Source organism: Amyelois transitella, chromosome 16 (assembly GCF_032362555.1).
Source record: "Amyelois transitella isolate CPQ chromosome 16, ilAmyTran1.1, whole genome shotgun sequence".
Classification (NCBI taxonomy): domain Eukaryota; kingdom Metazoa; phylum Arthropoda; class Insecta; order Lepidoptera; family Pyralidae; genus Amyelois; species Amyelois transitella.
Window position 1 is genome coordinate 10,208,496 of NC_083519.1, and position 20,974 is coordinate 10,229,469.

Consider the following 20,974-nt stretch of genomic DNA (forward strand, 5'->3'; position numbering starts at 1 on the left):
ACAGAGCCAACGGTCTCGCTAAGACTGAAAGGCCACGTTAAGCTGTATGGTTTCATGATGAAATTGAGATTCAAATAGTGACAGGTTGCTAGCCCGTCGCCTACATGAAGAATCCCAAATTTACAAGTCTATCCCTTAGTCGCCTTTTACGACGTCCATGGGGAAGTGCCGGAGTGGTGGGACAAAAATCAGCATGTCTCATTTATTATACCTAACTATTTGGAAGTGATATTTACCTATGATTCGGGTGTTGCGCAAGAGTAAAGAATTTGATATTTTTCCATAAAAAAATTAAACCACACACGTAACCATGAAGACGGTAACAAACAATAAACATTTCCATTACATAACAATTTCTATTTTTGTTAATAGTTATGGCGGCCGAAATGTTAAATCATCAAATATATTCATAATGACTGTTAGGTCATTATATGGGAAAGGTGTTATATTGATTGATGATGGTGGATGTTAGATTATAAAAAAATTACCAATGTGTTCTCGTCCTTCTTTCCGTCATTTCTATTCTAAGTTGACGTTACTGAAGAAGATGCTGCAGTTCAGTTTGTTACTTCTTCTGCACTGACGCTTCGGAAGCGGTGGTGAACTTTTAGTAATTTATTCGAAATCAACCAACTGTCGTTAACGAAGTGATGTTGACATGCCCCACATAGTACTTATGAACGAAAATTTTGAATTTGAATGAAAATGAGGTTGGAATCTTGCATTGTTTTCATTCAATATTGTTGCATCCTAACTAATATTTAAAATGCAAAAGCGAGTTTATTTGTATGTTGGTTACCTCTTCACGGGCATAATCTACTCAATTATTCTTTTTGAAATATCACGTAATTACATATAGGTAGTTAAGAGTCTGTAGAAGGACATAGGGTATCTTTCATCCCGGTGAAAACTATAGTTAGGAAAAAAACTTGTATTCTATTAAAGGTGGCGCTAAATTCTTAGCTTTTTGTGGGTGGCGTTTAATTAATTGCTTTATGTAGTTGGTGCTTATTTCGTCGCTTTTTGGTAGATGGCGTTTATTTGTCGCTTTCTGTGGATGACGCTAAATTCACGCGAGCAAAGCTGCGGGTAATAGCTAGTAGGAAATAAAACTGAATTTTAAATTGTGTGGTCTTCTGTTGATCTAATACTCAAAAGATTATGATCATACATACAGTAATATAAGGAAGGTAAAGTTAAAATCTCAATACTATCACCGTTGCGGCGACGTATCGGCGCATGCGCACTCGTTGATTCACTTTTACTTTTATTTCGTATATCTAAGTATTACGTGAACTCTTATAACCGGTACGAACTGGTTGGTCTGATTGTATTTCTTTACACTAGCATGTGTGAGTGAGATGTGTGTATGGAAACATCTAGAGAAGTATAATTTTCACGGGATATTGTTGTAAATATTAATAAATAATAAATATATATTTTAAGTTATGAACTACCTACTACTAATTATTTTAGGCGATGGGCTACCAACCTGTCACTATTTGAATCTCAATTCTACCATTAAGCCAAACAGCTGAACGTGGCCAATCAGACTTTTTAAGACTGTTGGCTTTGTATACCCCGCATGGGATATAGACGTGAATATATGTATGTTACTTACATGCTATCATTACCTGTTCTAGATTCGAACTCAGGACTTGTTTGAGTAAGGCTAAAAGGTAATAAATGTAGGTTTATTTTTATGGTGCAAAATATATTGAATAATCTGGCGAACTTTGGAACAAATTAATATTTGTCGTCTTCTTTTGCTATATATAATAATAAAATTAATAAGTCCCAAAATCAGGCCAGGTCATAAATCTAACATTCATTCACAACTTTTCGTTAACGCCAAGTCAACAAGTCACTGCCTCAATTTGAACGGAAATTTTTTTAACCCTTGTTTCAGGTAAAACCCTATTAGCACAGACGATAGCCCAATGCTTGGACGTGCCGTTCGCGATCTGTGATTGCACCACATTGACCCAGGCGGGCTACGTTGGTGAGGACATTGAGAGTGTCATCGCCAAGTTACTGCAGGACGCCAACTTCAAGTGAGTCTTATTAAGAGGTGATATGAACTCTTCTTGCATACACAACGGTTCTTTGGAAGCCATTGACAAGTCTTGACAAAGCTAGGGAGAATGAGCGTTGATAGCACATGAATTGATTTTGTTTCCCTCTGTGACCATCATTGTAACATGATTCGAAACGTCCGAGATAAAATATGTAACGTTTAATAACTGTATTATTTCAAAATAATAGCACATTGCCTAGATGAGATGATGAATACATGAAACCAATAATTGCTTGTTCTTAACTTTTAATCTGTCATGTTTTAGTTGTAATTATTTTTTATTAACAACGCGACCTATATTTTAATTGGTGCTAGTTAGGATTGGGACATGTTAGTAACGGGACAGGATGCAAATAGAAATAAGAGATAAGGATAACAGTTGTGTGGTGACATCCCTATGTGACGAGTCACAACAGCCAATCACGAGACGCTATCAGCCAATAACAGAGTCTAAATCGCGCAAAAAAACATTTCACGCGCGGTACCCCAGGAATCACACCAGCCTGGAGAAAGATCTTCCCTTTGATGGCGGTTGAGCCCGAATCATCGTTCCCGCTACAGTTGTACACCAAATTTGTTTTTAACAAAAATAAACCTTGATGACTATTGAATAGCTCATATTAATATTTTCCACATGTTTAAATGTTGCTGTCGGAAATGTGATTTTAAGTTTATATGTAAATCTTTTGACATTTCAATTGTATTATTTCTAGTGTGGAGCGGGCACAAACAGGGATAGTTTTTCTTGATGAAGTGGACAAAATTGGTGCGGTGCCCGGTATACATCAGTTGAGAGATGTTGGAGGTAAGTTTGAGAGAATAGTTATTTGGAAAGCGGGTTGGAAAGAGCCAACAGCCTTGAAAAGACTGAAGGGTCACACTCAGCCTTCACACGAAGAATCGCCTTATACGACATCCATGAGAAAGATACGAAGTGGTCCCATTTTTAAGTGCCGGGAACGACACGGCACACTTATTACGCTACGAAACATTTACGTTTTTTACTTATAAATGCGAAAGTATGTTCATCTGCAACGCGTTTATAAGAATACCATTGGACCGATTTTGATCAAAGTTTGTATGAATATATCCCGAAAGAAATAGAAATACATAGATAAGTCCGCCAATGATAAATATTCTTGTAAATCCGATGACTTTTTTATAATTTGTCATATTTCTTCTTACTCGTATGTGCAATAAAAGGTAAACGTATTTCTTGTAATTTTTACACAGAAACCAATGGTTAAAGATATTTTTTCGCATGTTAACATTGCAGGCGAAGGTGTACAACAAGGCATGCTGAAGATGCTCGAAGGCGCCGTGGTTTCAGTTCCCGAGAGGAACTCGCGCAAGCTCCGCGGCGACGCCGTTCAAGTGGACACCACCAACATACTGTTCGTGGCCAGCGGCGCTTACAATGGGCTCGATAGGTGATCTGATTTGTACATACATACATAATGGTCACGTCTATATCCCTTGCGGGGTAGACAGAGCCAACAGTCTTGACTGAATGGCCACGTTCAGCTATTTGTCTGAATGATAGAATTGAGATTCAAATAGTGACAGGTTGCTAACCCATCGCACAATAAGAAGTTTGTAAGCCGATCCCTTAGTCGCCTTTTACGACATCCATGGGAAAGAGATGGAGTGGTCCTATTCTTGTTTGTATTGGTGCCGGGAACAACACGGCTACGTTAAATTCCCGCGCGTGAAAGCATATACAGCTTTAATAAGACGAAAAGAACACGTCTCGAAAGTAAAACAAGCAAGCAAGGAATCAATTTTTGTATATCCACTTTTGTAGACTGGTCCAGCGTCGCAACAACGAGAAGTACCTGGGCTTCGGCGCGTGGGACTCGCGGTCGGGGCGGCGCGCGGCGCTGCAGGCGGCCGCGGCGGACGCGTCGCCGCTGGACTCCGCGCGCGCCGAGAACGACGAGCGCGACGCGTGGCTGCGCAAGGTGCAGGCCAGGGACCTCATCGACTTCGGAATGATACCCGTGAGTCGCTGACTATCTATACTGATATTGTGAAGCTGAAGAGTTTGTTTGTTTGTTTGTTTGAACGCGCTAATCTCAGGAACTATTGGTTCGAATTGAAAGTTCTTTTTGGGTTGAATAGACCATTTATCGAGGAAGGCTTAAGGCTATATAACATCACGCTGCAACTATTAGGAGCGAAGAAATAATGGAGAATGTGAAAAAAAAATCGGTGTAAATTATTCATCTTTGAGGGCTTCAATGATGCCCGATATAACCATTTCGCGCGGATGAAGTCGCGGGCACATATAGTTTATAATAAATATATACCCATTCCTTGAGACTTGGCACTCGCTGAGGATGAGTCCAGGTCATAGATCTCGTCGATTTCGAAATTATTCAAATGAGACACAATAATAATGGTTAAGAAACATGTTAAACTGTATTAAAAAAAAAATTAAGCCTAACATAATTTTCTGAATTTGTCAATTTTTTTTGCCAAAAGTTACAACCTGCCCCATTTTAAATCTTATTATTCATTTATGAATGGGACGTAAAAAAATGTTTTTTATAAGATTTCGTAGACTAGATCAAATGTGATTTGACTATTATTTATTTATTATATTTTTACAGGAATTCGTGGGCAGGTTCCCAGTGCTGGTACCTTTCCACAGCCTCAACCAGGAGTTGCTCGTCAGGATACTCACTGAGCCCAAAAATGCTATGGTGAGTCATTCTTTCTCTTATTTTATGTACTTAATTATTTCAAATACTTAAATACATAACATTTTTTTTTCATATTAAACTTTATGCTGTAAGGGCCCCACTAGGGATAAGTCCGCCTTTGTACTGTACTAGTGTTTTATATATTTGTTACGTGCTCCTTTATTCATTAATAATGTATTAACTTACTAACTTATAGTTTTATAATGTCTTAAAATATTATATGTCTACTTTGATGGTCGAAAACCTCGAAAATAGAAGTAACCTTTTCATTATACCTGTCAAATTTTATCAAAATCAAACAATCTGCCTGAAACTTGTTGCGCTTCAAATCAATCAATCAATTTTTATTTATGAAAACAGGTTACAATGATGTTACATGATTGATTATTATTATTGATACTCAACCTGTCCCATTTTAAATTAAATTGCTGTCATCAATTCGATGGGAAAAGATAGTACTGATTTTAAAATTTGAATATTATCAACCTGGCCCATTTCCAATTCTTGTTATCAACATTAAATTTACAATTCAATAGTTTGTTTGAGCCGTGTGGTTCCCGGCACCAATATAAAAAGAATAGGACCACTCCATCTCCTTCCTGTGGATGTCGTAAAAGGCAAATAAGGGATAGGCTTATAAACTTGCGATTCTTCTTATAGACGACGGGCTAGCAACCTGTCACTATTTAAATCTCAATTCTATCATTAAGCCTAACACCTGAACAGTGGCCTGTCAGTTCAAGACTGCTAACTCTGTCTACCCCGCAAGGGATATAGACGTGGTTATATGAATAAACAATTTGTCAGGTATCACAATACAAGTTGCTGTTCGCGATGGACAAGTGCGAGTTGTCGTTTAGCGACGAGGCGCTGCGTGCGGTGGCCGCGCTCGCTATGGAGAGGAAAACCGGCGCCAGGGGATTGAGAGCTATTATGGTTAGTATGTTAACCAAAGTTTTGTGTGATTCTACTCGCGATTTGCCAAAAAAAAAAGTTTGAACAATAGTGTGCAAAGATCGTGGCAAGTGGAAAGAGGTAGTCTCTACCTACCCCCCCGAGAAAGAGGCGTGATTTTATGTATGTATGTACATAGTTAGTTACAAAAAAAATTTTGCTTCTTTGGGGAAATTATGAAAATTTATTAAGAGATGTTTGATTTTCGCATGCAAATATTATTATTTTTAACATTTGTGTTAGTTAATACTATCACTAATGAACTCAGTAGTGAACAGACAGTCAGACCAGTAATGAACTCTATTCTTCCTCCTGGCTTTAGTTGCGATTGCATCCTCAGCATTCTGAATTATCTTAACGATTTTGTGCTACATATCATCTCCGTAATTTTTTATTTTTGTTTTATTCTTTCGTTTCATTGAGGTGGCAAAGGGTATTGGCATATGCAGCCAAGTCTTTAACAAAATTTGTCTGCTAACTTGACATGACATGTCATGACGTTGACAAATAATGAGACGCGGAAAATTTAAAATAAAGAAATAATAATTTTATTACTATACATATGAAGGCACGTCAGAGGTTTCGCGTGTTTGTTCCATATTTTTCTTTACGTGGGTAGTCGGGCGAAGAGATATGGTTAATAAAAAAGAAATTACGAACTACCGTCTTGATAAAATTTATTAATTCTATAATTATTAATCACAACTTAAATAACTTAAGGATTGTGCAAATTATGAAAGATCAAGACATTCCACCGAACATGTGGGGCGCGTGCGCAACGTGTTGCCTTTTCAACTGTCCAATCGATAATGGCCTTCATCAAGATGGCCACCTCCCCAGTGTTCAAATTCAAATTCAAAACTTTATTGTAACGTGTTCGGTGTTACGTCAAATGCAACGCTTGACAGTTAGTATTGAATGTACGGAATGAACGATTTTGAACGTCAACGTCATTTGACGCGCTGTCACGGACAATCCTGACTATTGCACGACATCGTGCGTTTAATCGTCCTGATGAGGGTCATCTGAAATATGAAGATATTATTATTTGCTCGACCATTCCTGACACCAAGACAGTTATGGATAGGCCTGGGCGTACAAGGCCCCTTCGACCTACAATAACCATAGTTTTGGCGTGGACCGGGCATACTAAGCCTCTTCGATCAGCTTAGCATTTCATTTATCCTTTCACCCTTCACTGTACAAGATTCTCTGTTAAACTAGTGGTGTAGCCCGGGCGTTCTAGGCCCTCCCGACTGGCCCAACGACACAACTTCGAGAACATCATCGAAAGCATGAACCAGGCATACTAGGCCTTTCGATCAGCCTCACCGACATATAAGGCGTGGACCAAGAATACTGGGTTTTTTCGACCAGTCGCATGGGCATAGAGGGCGTGGACCAGGCATCTTCGACCTTCAGGACCTTTTAGACCAGCCATATCCGATCAATAATATAGCTCTGAATAGAGTTACTGGTTCCTGCAACTTACCGTCGTTGACGTGACCTTCCATTTCAGAAGCGACTGAAAGAGTATCGGAACTGGCAGTCATAGTGCCGTCGCTTGAAATACAGATAGTATCGCTATCGCTATCAACTGATGATATTGGTTCATTTTATTCCCCATCGACCGTCGTTTTGGTTTCCTGTCTATCAAGTATATCTGTCGCAACTTTAGTTAAGCCTTCAAACCCTTTCGGTACTAAACGCAGGTTTTCGTGTGAATACTTATAGATACGGCTACCACCAGAGACAGATTTTAGTTCGTATCTGTCGTTTGGAAGTACAGTGGTAATTATAAAAGGTCCACGAAACTTTCTAGATAAATTAGTTTGATTTCGGTCGCTAGATTTAATAAAAACATGGTCCCCTTGAGAAAAGGGTCTTCTGCCTTTTGGACCCTATCTGATGCTACACTTCGAATAAAATCTAGGGCGGATTTACATTGGGTAATATCTTGGACAGACCTAAAGATTCGGCTCGAATGCCGTACATTAATACGGTTAGAGTGTACCCAGTGACCTAGACCTAGTTCTTTTTAAAGCTAATTGAAAAGTGTCGAGTTCTGCCCGCCAAACTTTATTAGAGTCATTTTCTATAATGGTGAGCAGGCTTTCTAGGCTGCGCATGAAGCGCTCAACTTGCCCATTTGCTCGAGCAGACGCTGTCGCAATCAGGTGTTCAATGTTATTTACATTCTTTATGTTCTTTACAATATCTTTAAAACTTGCGCTGATATAGCATCTACCCTGGTCTGCTATGACTCTTTTCGGTGCCCCGAATAGCGAAATTGCCTTTCTTAAGGCTTTCACTGCATATATGTATATTAATGTGTATATTCTAATAATATATATTTGGTAAACCCATCTACTATAACCGATGCGTATTGTTTTCGGTCTCTTTTGCCACTAAGCTTCTCTGTCAAGTCAATGTGGATAGTGTGCCAAGGCACCGATACCTTTGGGATAGGATGCATACGTAGTTGCTGGGCTCCTGAAACGCCCTTTGAAGCGGTACATACTATGCAAGAGTTAATGAATTTTCGAACATTCTTTTACATTTGTGGAAACCAGTATTGCTCGTAAATTTTCTCGAGTGTTTTCTATAACACAAATGTATGATTTCGCTATGGACATGGTTGATCAAAGTCCAAAAAAGAGACCGCGGTATTATTGGCAACCTTTGAGCTGATTTTGTTGCGCTCAACTTGCCTATAAAGTATACCATCACGGTCATCATATGTGTGTGACGTTGTTTCCGGGAGTTCGTTATTAGAATGCTTACAAATGAGGTCAAGACTTTCAGGGTCTCTCTTTTGCTCAACTTGGAGCCAGCTATCATGCAATTCAACAAAGTCAATTAGTTTACGCGAAGTAGATGGTACTGATTTGGTTTCTGCTTGTTCGTCGAAGGACTTAGTAGAGAAAGGAAGCGGATTTCTCGACAAGTAGTCGGCGTGTCCCATGCTACGGTCTTCTTTATAGACTATGTCAAAATCGTAAGCTTGGAGATATGCCCACCAACGATGAACACACTGAGAGAGATCTATTAACCGTGTATTGTTGTGGTGTATTGTTTTCTCTTTGTATTAGGTTAGCTCCGTATCCATCAGAGCTCGCGTCCGTGTGGAGTTCTACCGGAATTTCAGGGTTAAAGATTGTTAAAACCGGTTCACAGGTTAGCATATAAATTATCTTCCTATGAATTGTACGGTGTTTATCGGACCAGGTAATGGGCCCTTTTAACTTCGTGAGTAGGTATAACGGTCCAGCAAGTGTAGCAAAATTAGGGATAAACCTTCGGAAGTAGGAGGCCAAACCGAAGAATTGCCTCACTTGTGTAGCCGTAGCTGGTATTGGGGCATCAACGAGGGCGTGGGTTGGGTCTTAGCCTCACCAGCGCGAATCACGTAACTAAGATAGTCGATCTCCTTTTTTAAGAATTTACACTTTCTGAAATTAAAAGAAAACCCAGCTTCGGACAGAGCTGCAAGCACATTGTTTATGCGCCGTAACCCTTTGGCTAAGCTTGACGTGAAACAGAGTACATCGTCCATATATGCAAGAGCTACGGTATCATTAAAGGATTTAAGTGCCTTATTAATGCAGCGCTGGTAAGCGGAAGCTGCATTTCTTAACCCAAACGGCATGGCCAGATATTCATATTATCCATCCGGTATCACAAAGGAGATTCGTTCCACCGAGCTGGATTGTACAGTAATTTGATGGTATCCGGGTGCCATGTCAAGCAAAGAAAAGAAGTGCGCCCCAGTCAGTCTATCTACTTGCTCATCTATTCTGGGTAAGGGGTAGTGTTCGGGTCGTGTATTTGCGTTAAGCTCTTAATAATTGACGCACATCCTATCTGTTCCGTCCTTTTTCTTAACTAAAAGGATAGGGCTCGCGAATGACGAAGAGTTTTCACGCAAAACTCTTGCCTTAAGAAGAGACTGGATTTTTCAATTTCTTTCTCGGTTTGGGATAATTGATTTGGACGACGTTGCACAGTCTTATGAGGGTCAATCAACTCAATTCTGAGACTACCTACACGTCTAGTAGGAACACCTTCGATAAAGAATTCGCTATACTTTCTTAACACATTAAACAAGGCTAGTTTTTCTTCATCAACTTGGTCGGTGTCAATACTAAGGTCTAAGGCACTAAGGTCAAATCCGGTCATGTTTTCACATAAATTAATATCTTAACGAAGGGTAAAAGTAAGATGGTCAATATCAATTTCGACATGAATACCTTGCTCGAAAACATCCTCGTTGACGTCGACGTCTTCCTCACCGATCATGATTACGTACTCTTCTTCAGTTTCATGGTATCGCGGCGCTTACGTCATGATTACGTACTCTTTTTCAGTTTCATGGTATCGCGGCGCTTACGGCAGTCTTCTATTTTGTAACCTCTACTACCACAGAAACAGCAACTCACGTTAAAGTTGTAATCTGTGACACGCGCACGCTCAGTTTCAGTTTCGCAAGCCTCAGATTCGTCGTGGCGTCGTTTGAGGGAAATGCCATTAAGTATCCTGAATAGTTGAGTCCTTGTAGTCACAACGTGCGAGTTAAGCTATCTACGTATCAATGGGTCCTTTTGTGACAATACTGAAATAGCGAACCCCTTAGTCATATCTTCAGCCCTTTCAAGCCGCGGGACGCGTTCAATGAGATTCCAGAGCCTTAAGCCAGCTTCACTAGCGGTTTCTTTGTTCGTTTGTTCCTTGTTAAAATAGTCCTGTATCAGCATAGGGCGTCCGAACTTGGCAAGTAAAATTTCTTTGACATATGCTCTGCATTACTTAACTTAGACATTTTGCGGTTCGCCCTTTTAGAGCATTTGTGAGAGCGACCAGCAGTTCGGGTCCTTCCAGCTTTCGACTGTTCACGATTATTTCAGTTACGTAACACCAATCTTCAATATCCGAATCAGCTTCATCTGGGTCGAACGTGATGAGTTGAGGCGTGGTATGACGTGGCGATAAGTTTTGAGTTGCTGTTAGTAGGCGTGATAAGAGCGCTTCCATAATGGTGAGCTTGACGCCTCGATGCTTGTGTTTGAAGATGGACCAGCGGTGGTAGTCTCCTCAGTGTTAAGCTCTCTCGATCCCACTTCTGATAAAGGAACGTCAGAGTTTTCGCGTGTTTGTTCCATATTTTTCTTTACTCGGGTAGTCGGGCGAGGAGATATGGTTAATAAAAGAAATTACGAACTACCGTCGTGATTAACGTTATGCTTCTTTATTAATTCTACAATTATTAATCACAAGTTAAATGACGTTCCATCGAACACGAGGGGCGCGTGCGCAACGTGTTGCCTTTTCAACTGTCCAATCGATTATGCCTTGATCAAGATGGCCACCTCCCTAGTGTTCGGTATTACGTCAACTGTCAACGCTTGACAGTTAGTATTGAATATACCAAATGAACGATTTTGAATGTTATCTTTCGACGCCCTGTCACATATGTTTATTATAGGAAATGTCAACATCACTCAATTATTGTTATTTTTTGTTGATTACAACACATTTTTCGACGTCACACAAATTATTTAAAAATCAAATCTACTGCCGATAACACATACTAAAAAGATACAGTAACATATTGAACTGCGTCATTTGTCCGTCAACTGTATGAAGTTTACATACTACCCTACAGGAGAACCTGCTGCTGGAGGTGATGTTCGAGATCCCCGGGTCGGACATCCGCGCGGTCCACATCCACGACGGCTGCGTGTCGCGCGCCGAGCCGCCCGCGCTGCGCCGGCACGCGCCGCGCGACCGCCCGCGCGACCACGACTGGCCCGAGGTGCGCGTGCACAACTGTACGTACATAGCGATACTGATACACACACATACATACATACATACATACATACATACATACATACATACATACATACATACATACATACATACATACCGCCGGCACGCGCCGCGCGACCGCCCGCGCGACCACGACTGGCCCGAGGTGCGCGTGCACAACTGTACGTACATAGCGATACTGATACACACACATACATACATACATACATACATACATACATACATACATACATACATACATACATACATACATACATACCGCCGGCACGCGCCGCGCGACCGCCCGCGCGACCACGACTGGCCCGAGGTGCGCGTGCACAACTGTACGTACATAGCGATACTGATACACACACATACATACATACATACATACATACATACATACATACATACATACATACATACATACATACATACATACCGCCGGCACGCGCCGCGCGACCGCCCGCGCGACCACGACTGGCCCGAGGTGCGCGTGCACAACTGTACGTACATAGCGATACTGATACACACACATACATACATACATACATACATACATACATACATACATACATACATACATACATACATACATACATACATACCGCCGGCACGCGCCGCGCGACCGCCCGCGCGACCACGACTGGCCCGAGGTGCGCGTGCACAACTGTACGTACATAGCGATACTGATACACACACATACATACATACATACATACATACATACATACATACATACATACATACATACATACATACATACATACCGCCGGCACGCGCCGCGCGACCGCCCGCGCGACCACGACTGGCCCGAGGTGCGCGTGCACAACTGTACGTACATAGCGATACTGATACACACACATACATACATACATACATACATACATACATACATACATACATACATACATACATACATACATACCGCCGGCACGCGCCGCGCGACCGCCCGCGCGACCACGACTGGCCCGAGGTGCGCGTGCACAACTGTACGTACATAGCGATACTGATACACACACATACATACATACATACATACATACATACATACATACATACATACATACATACATACATACATACATACCGCCGGCACGCGCCGCGCGACCGCCCGCGCGACCACGACTGGCCCGAGGTGCGCGTGCACAACTGTACGTACATAGCGATACTGATACACATACATACATACATACATACATACATACATACATACATACATACATACATACATACATACATACCGCCGGCACGCGCCGCGCGACCGCCCGCGCGACCACGACTGGCCCGAGGTGCGCGTGCACAACTGTACGTACATAGCGATACTGATACACATACATACATATACACACACACACTTATATATAAATATAAATATATATATATACTGATTGCACCCTCCACAAAAGTGTTTCAGGACCCAGGGTCCGCCTTTTGACTATGTGTAGTCAAAAGGTATACACACTATACACATATATACCATTATGAGATTCCTAAAGTAACAGGTTGCTAGCCCTTCGCCTACAAAATGAATCCCAAGTTTCTTAGCCTTTCCCTTAGTCGCTTTTTAAGACATCTATGGAAAAGATGTGGAGTGGTCCACACCACATGGCACGGCAATATACATTGATGACAATAATGGACAAAAATATATACATATATATGTTCATGAGTTGATACGAATATATTTGGAATCATTCGGCTGACAATCTATTATCATATTACAATGGGGTTAGCCTAATTTAGTCCCAATTTAGGGCATTTATTTTAAAGTTTACTTTTATTTTTGTTCGTCCGTTACAGAATTTAACAGATGCATGCATAAAAACAACCATTTTTGGACCGCGGACATCGAACGGTTATCATTTCTGAATGTTAGTACTTAAAAAATGTATACGAAGGTTTTTAAAGTAGAAATAATAATTTTTATGTTATATAATATAATATGGTGTGTGGTTCCCGGCACCAATTGAAAAAAGAATAGGACCACTGCATCCCTTTGCCATGGATGTCGTAAAAGGCGACTTAGTGATAAGTAAGGCTTATAACCTTAGGATTCCTTGTTTAGGCGACTGGCTAGTAACCTGTCACTTTTATTGAATCCTCAATTATATCAGCAAGCCAAACAACTGAAAGTGGCCTATCAGTATTGTCTGTTGGCTCTGTCTACCCCGCGAGGGATATAGACCTGATTATATGTATGTATGTATGTAGCTGTATAATTCAGATTCGTTTTCGAATTATGCATTTTGATATGAACTAGTACTTTATATTACGATAATAATTGATAAATGGTCATAGAAGGCCTATCATCCTTTTCAAGACAGCTGTTTCTGTCTCCCCCCAGGGGATATAGACGTAGTTATATATATTCTTCTACACATGCGCTTTGGAAGCGGTAGTAGTTATAATTAGATATAAGTGATGTGACGTCAATAAGTGATACCTTGTATCCAATTTTGAAAATAAATCTATTCTATGTATGAATACTGATAATAATACTGGCTTTTTCTTTCACAGAGTGTCGAGACTAGTGTAAATGAACCAACTGTCACTCAGTACGCGCTGTGAACGAGCACAGGTATGGTGGTAACAAACATACACACACGCATTTTAGTATTGTAGACCTTGAATACGAATTTGAGCTTGTAATAAAGATTTGAATTATCATTGCAACAAAAAAAAATTAGTCATCGAATCATGCGTTTTAATTTAGAAAAAAAATGCCAAATGTTTATGACAAAAAAAAATAATAATGCATACATAAAATGTTATGTTAATATTTGGAAAATAAATGTTATGGCTCTTGTCCAAGGTCGAGTTAAATACACTCGATGATGTAGGTACTAAGTCTACTTAGAAATTGGAAATTCTTTAGGAAACAAGGTTTCTTAATTCTCTGTAATGACAGATTATTTAGTTGTTAATTTTGACGTTGAACGTTTTCACAGCTGTATAGTAAAGAAAAAAAAATTAAAAGATTTTCTCACTAAAATTGGTTAGACTAAACCCTTTCTGATCGAATGCAAAATAATGAAAATATAAAAAATATATATTACTTTATTGAGCAACAATATTGCAGTTGAAGTTCCATCAATTTAATTTTGTGTTAAAATCTTTAAAAATAATCTGTTTATAAATATAATATTGTTAAAAAAATAAACATGTTTGGTCTCTAATAAATTAATAAAATAATGTTACTCCGATTCTATTTTCGTAAACATGTTTTTTTTTACAGATAAAACAAAAAATTGTAGTAAATTCATTGGAAAATAGAATTTTTTAAATTTTGTTTGGAGTTATTTTTAAATTTATTAGACTTAAAGTGCGTTCTTAAAGAAATCTACATGATAATATTGAGATAAACAGCATTTTTCTCATTCTTCTGATAACCGAAGTACATGTAAGTAACACGTGTACAAAATTTCGAGTCAGACAAATGTTTTGTTTAACTAATTAATAACATGAGAAAAATTGAAAATGGAAATATACTTTAGTTATAGAAACGTTCACCATTACATAACCTCGGTTATTTTTAGACTTAATATACCTAAATATTAAGGAGGGTCATATCCTCCATATGAATATAAAAAAAATGTGGTTGAAAAATTTCATTGGTACAATTAAATACATACATACATAAAATCACGCCTTTTTCCCGGAGGGGTAGGCAGAGACTACATCTTTCCACTTGCCACGATCTCTGCATACTTCTTTCGCTTCATCCACATTCATAACTCTCTTCATGCAAGCTCGGCGGTTTCGGGCACTCTTGACCCGACCCTTTGCCAGGACGTCCATAATTTGATCAAGATACGTTCGTCTATGCCTTCCCACACCATTGTATGATTTATAACGCGAATTTCAATTTGCCCCTTAAGTTGTACATTATTCGTAGATATAGTTTCAGAAAAAACGTGATCTTAATTGTAGTTCCTTGCATTAGCTTATGTTGAAAATAATTATGAGAATAAAAAATGTTGTATCGTCCCCGACCACCATACAACATTGCTCTTGTGATGTAAATTACTGTAAATAATGAATAAATATAATAGAAAACAATTTCTTAATGTTAAGGTCTAAATAAATTAGGTTTGTTTTTCTTGTCTAAGTTGTAAGTACGAAGAATTACACGAAAATAAAGAAATAAAAAAAATGTATTTTCAGGATTTCTTTTTTATTACCAAAAGTTTTATCTCTAGCTGCAATTGACGTTTTGACATTTGTTAATTATTATTTTACAAGAATATTTTTTATTTATAAATGTAAAGTTGTGGTGTGATTAAAAGGAAATAGAAGAATTAGTGAGCATTGTATTTGATACAAGGGCCCGATGTGATAGCAGAAATTTATTTATTGTTGATGTGACGCTGATGATAAATTTAGACGTTTTTTAATCACATTGCAACTGGCGTAAATAGTTTAAGCCTATTTTCAAATAAAACATTAAAAACATTAACTGTTTTATTCAAAAATAATCTATTTCCTCTAACACTATGTTAAATAAAATTTATTAATACATTTTAACCTTTTTACATTTTGAATTATTTAATATCAATATATACATAGCAACTGTTACTATGGTGTAAATCACAAAGAGTAAGTATGACTACATCATGGAGTGCGTTCCCTAAGAGCAAGTATACGACACACTAAAAATACTGAAGGTATTATTTTCATGTGACTTTGATAACTAATATTCATCTGCAAGTAAAAAAATGCAGCCTTTTAAAACACCTACTTCTTTTTATTACTATAATATTGTCACAGAAATAAACTACACTTTCAGATAATATAGGGTACGTTATACCTTGAATTTACCATGCGAGCGATGCTCCGGTCAAAGGACATACTACGTTAAAAAGGTTTCAGGCTAAAGGGTTTCAAAAGCTAAAAATCATTTGTTATCTAGAAAATCTACCTGACATGAGTCAATATTATAATTGACTTACAAAAAAATTTATTCAAACAACGTAATCTCTCTTCAGTCCGAATTCCAAATAGCTCTCACTCTTCATAATCTCTTTTAAAATGTCTATCACTCTGTAAACCTCAACATAACTTGTGTACAGCGCTGTCGGAGTCAACCTTATGACATTGGGATCTCTGAAATCAGACACCACCCCACGAGACTTCAATGCCATGCTGATTCTATAACCCTCATCGTGCTCCAAACAAATATGACCACCTCTTTGAGAATCATTCCTCAAATTTCCAATAACAAATCCAAATTTTCCAAGCTTTTCTTCCACCAAATACATCATATACTTCGTTATATGCAAAGATTTCTTTCTAATGTTTGACATACCAGCTTCATTGAACATTCTTAAAGCCCCTTCCATTGCTGCCATTGAAAATACAGATGGCGTGCCAATTTGCCAGCCGCTAGCGTTTTTTTGGTGTTCAAATTCCTGTTTCAGATTAAATTGAGTTTCTGGCTTGTTGCCATACCATCCAGCCATACCAGGCAGTAGGTCAAAATGCTTCCTGTTAATATATAACGCAGCAGCAGCTCCTGGACCTCCATTTAAATATTTATAGTTACACCAAACGGCAAAATCTGCATCTAAAGCCTTTACATTCATATCTAATGCTCCAATTGCATGACACAAGTCCCATCCTATAATAATCCCTCGTTCTTTTGCAGCGTTAGTCACTTTCTCCATGTCTATTATTTGGGCAGTTCTGTAATAGACTGTAGGTAGTAGAATCAGAGCTACTTCCGGACTCATCGCGTCTATAATGTCATCTTCTTTCATATATTTTCCATCGAAACTCTTCACTACTTTCACAGCATCTTTCGGCTCATATCCGTGAAGTCTCACTTGACTGTCGACTGCGTATCGATCTGTTGGAAAGTTTATATCATCGACCAATATCTTGTATTTATCTTTCGTTGGTTTATAAAAAGTGCTAATCGCTTGATGAATAACTGTTGTAGTACATTCTATGACAGCAATTTCATCTTCGCCCACTCCTACTAGAGGCGCCATCAAACGGGCTAAATATGATGAGTATAAGTAATATTTATTGTTCTCCACATTCCAAATCTTGATTCCATTCTCCTTCCAATGTTCTATAGCATTTAACAATGACTCCTCTGCGTCTTTGGAAGCTAATCCTAAGGAGTTGCCACACATGTATATTGATTCTTTCTTCAGGTAAAATCTGTTTCGATAATGACCTAAAGGGTCATTGTTATCTAAAAGTTTCGGGTAATCTGGTCCGCTTTCGAATTTATTGTCCATAGTGGCGTGTCTGCACGGTCTAAATCATTTGAGATCTAGATGAAAGAGCAGATGGTTTAAATACAATGGAGTCTGTTTATCGTTCAAGTTCATAATTACACGCTTATCTTGTTATAATTTGTCGTCTTCGTGTTATAAAAGGGTAATTAATATTAGGAATTCGTGTAGTGTCACCATAAAGAATTTTTATGAGTGACATAAAGATTTATTTAGTGATTTCAAAAATTTTAGGACTGATAACGTAGGTATATTTTTGTGCAAAATTGGGACTGACTCGAGTGTCTGTACCTTATGTATTTTATGCGTTTGGATTATAGTAAAATCCACCACGTCCTTAGTTACATAGAAAAAGAAAGAAGTACCGTTAATTGTTGTCTCATTTGTAGTCGAAATTTTATACCCGAAATGGGACATCTCGTGAATAAAAGTCTATGGTCAAAGACATTTGTGAACGGGACCAGTTACCAATTTTTTTTAAATTTATTTTGTCAAATTAACCAAAAAATTCACACCGTGTACTAACTTTCAGTCCACCAAATTATTAGGCTACTATATATTTTTAGGCTAAGCAACTGCTAATGAGATATTTTTGAAGGAAGAAATTATCGTAACTTTTCCTGATTCAAGTTAGTTGGTTACCCTTAGTTCTCACAGATACGCGTGCTAAGATCATAAAACAATAAAAGTGATAGGTTGTTGCTTCTTGTGCGTTATTATCTTCGCTGGAGGTATACGGTTACGCTTGTTACTAATTGCAATTTTCATATACATGACAAATACATTAATATTCTTATTGTCAGGTTCGCTGGAAGAGATCCCACTTAGGGATAAGCCCAGTTTTATCCATGTTGTGAAAAGGTGGAATGTATTAAAGGAAATGTAATAAAATCGGTTAATATTATGAAATTATACAAATTCCTATGCAGTCGAATGGGTATTTTTATTTGAAGTTAGAAAAGTAGATAAAAACATAATTACTTAGGTTGTGCACCTAAATAGTTCACAACAATCAATAAAAAACTATGTGTTTTTTTTAAAGATGAACGTAGTTTGATCTAATCGGGAACGTCCTGTCGATAGGTCTTATCATAAATATCCGAAATCGACGAGCTTGAGAGAGAGAGAATATGGATGAAGCGAAAGAAGGGTGCAGGGGTTCCCCTGCAAATGTTGCCTTCACATTTCCAGGGACCTTGAGGATTACCGTCAGGTTTACCTGCAAAAGGTTGCTGAGATCTGATGGGAGTCTTTTTGTGAAAAAGCGTGATCTACCCACTCCAGGATCCTGGTCAAAGGCGCACCCTTGGCTTCTCCTGGACTAAGGGTTTAGTTGACAGCTCGTCATTTTACGTATTTCGGCATTATCTTAATACGTCGCATTATTATCACGTCTCTTGTCTTAACTAGACAACATCTCCTACTTGTCTCATGCTGTATTTCGTCACTTTCGCAATTCGTCCGACATTGTACAAGAAGGCATAAAAGTAAAATCCAGATTATTCTTAAGACTAGGAGGCCTTTATGGCCTTTTACTGGCCCAGTACATATGGCCACTTGGATAGCCTTTGTTTTTGCCCTGACATCCCTTTTTTGTATCTAGCAGTATTCAGTACCAGTTCCTTTATTAACCTCGTGGGATCTGAGGTAAATGTCAGGCAGGTCTTAAAATTTGAGTTTTAGTGACACAACATTGGGAGCGGCTTCGAAGCAGGCAAGAAATTCAATAAACCAGGAACGTTGTGACGTCGTTCTGAAGTGATCTTCTCTGCACCCTCTTCATCGCCCTAAAGAAGTGCGCGAGACCCTTGGACCTTCGCCTTTGGTCTACTACAGCGCTTAACAAGTAGCTCGCTATCCTCAGGCGGCTACTCGTTGCTAGATCTCGTGTCTAAAGCTAAACCTACGCACTCTTAAAACTTGTGAAACTCTATTCCAATGAACATTGTCATTGGATGATGGGTTATTTAAAAAAAACTTTAAAAAATACTCTTAAAACTTGTAAAACTCTATTCCAATGAACATTGTCATTGGATGATGGGTTATTTAAAAAAAATCATCGAATAACTCTAGATATACTCGTATCTATCATAGCCATCATCCTTACTTGCGACGTTTCTCCTAAACGTGACAACGAGAAGGGAAATATTTTTTCTTTTTTGGAATCTATGTATTTTGTCAGTATGCATGTGCACTTTATCGCACCACCTACTTAAAGTTTTCTCTGTTTGGTCAGCTGGTTGACTGGTAGAGAATGCCAAACGGCATTAAGTCCTCCTTTTGTACATTTTTGTTTTAGTGCAATAAAGTTTAAATAAATAAATAAAATAAATATTACTAGTTCTACTTGTATGACTACTCAAGACAGTTTTTTATTTTATTTACAAAACAAAATCAAGATTCGGTGTATACCGTTGGGTACGCGAGGCGTAACATGATACGTCAGCCTTCCTTGAATTCATAGGGGGCGAGTTATTAAAAACTAAAGAGATTTTGTAGCCATTAAATTCGCAAACTTTGTAACATTGTGCCCTTATGAATCTGGAAATAAAATGTTTTTTTTTTGTTATTCAGTTGACGTCAACCAATGTTGTGAAACCAAAAGACATGAGAATTATTAAGTGATATGAAATATCCCAAAAATATGAATACATTTTTGAATTTGAAATCTATTCACTGAAAATTGTGTCAAAATTAGTAGGTATGCTTAGGTAGATAACAAATGACCCGTGACTACACACATAGGGGAGACTGGGGATACTTGATCCCCATTTTAGTTTATTGCTCATATCTTAGTCTATAGTAATGGCTTTCAGAAAATTTTTGGTGACTACCTAGAAAAACTATTCATCTAACTTTGTACATTATCAGATTATGGAATTAATTATTAATTAGTACTTTTTTTTTTAAATTTACTACGACATTACAAAAGGATCAAGTGTCCCCATGCTGGGAGACTTGATCCCTGTGTAGGTTAGATTTGATTATAGGGGAACAAGTGTACCTACGTCATTATAAAATAATAATAATGCATTTTACAATATAAATATTGTTTATTGTTTATTTAATCATATAAACATAACAAAAATCAACACTTACAATGGTTATATTATTTTAGACCTCTATGTGGTTACTTAAAGATAAATTGAGTCATAATAATCACAATCCTTACTAAATGCGTACCT

General features: G+C 38.3%; 2 protein-coding genes across 5 annotated transcripts in view; one reads left to right on the forward strand and one right to left on the reverse strand.

Moving 5' to 3' along the window:
* The window catches only part of LOC106129104 (ATP-dependent Clp protease ATP-binding subunit clpX-like, mitochondrial), a 43,699-nt gene extending 27,700 nt beyond the window's left edge, over positions 1–15,999 (forward strand). The window contains exons 6-14 of one of the 4 annotated variants that reach the window (XM_013327569.2): positions 1,910–2,054; positions 2,791–2,882; positions 3,354–3,507; positions 3,882–4,077; positions 4,690–4,782; positions 5,590–5,718; positions 11,399–11,548; positions 13,348–13,418; positions 14,065–15,999. In XM_013327569.2, coding sequence (XP_013183023.1) covers positions 1,910–2,054; positions 2,791–2,882; positions 3,354–3,507; positions 3,882–4,077; positions 4,690–4,782; positions 5,590–5,718; positions 11,399–11,548; positions 13,348–13,416 — 1,028 coding nt within the window. In that variant the 3' untranslated portion in view covers positions 13,417–13,418; positions 14,065–15,999. Of the gene's footprint in view, positions 1–1,909; positions 2,055–2,790; positions 2,883–3,353; positions 3,508–3,881; positions 4,078–4,689; positions 4,783–5,589; positions 5,719–11,398; positions 11,565–13,347; positions 13,419–14,064 lie in introns of those variants that run through there. The other 3 variants (XM_013327572.2, XM_013327571.2, XM_060948467.1) reach the window with 3 other exon arrangements.
* On the reverse strand, positions 15,735–17,842 carry LOC106129073 (kynureninase). Its single transcript, XM_013327514.2, has one exon. The coding sequence runs from the start codon at positions 17,790–17,792 to the stop codon at positions 16,509–16,511; it is 1,284 nt and encodes a 427-aa protein (XP_013182968.1). The 5' UTR covers positions 17,793–17,842; the 3' UTR covers positions 15,735–16,508.
* Between the last annotated feature and the right edge of the window lie 3,132 nt (positions 17,843–20,974).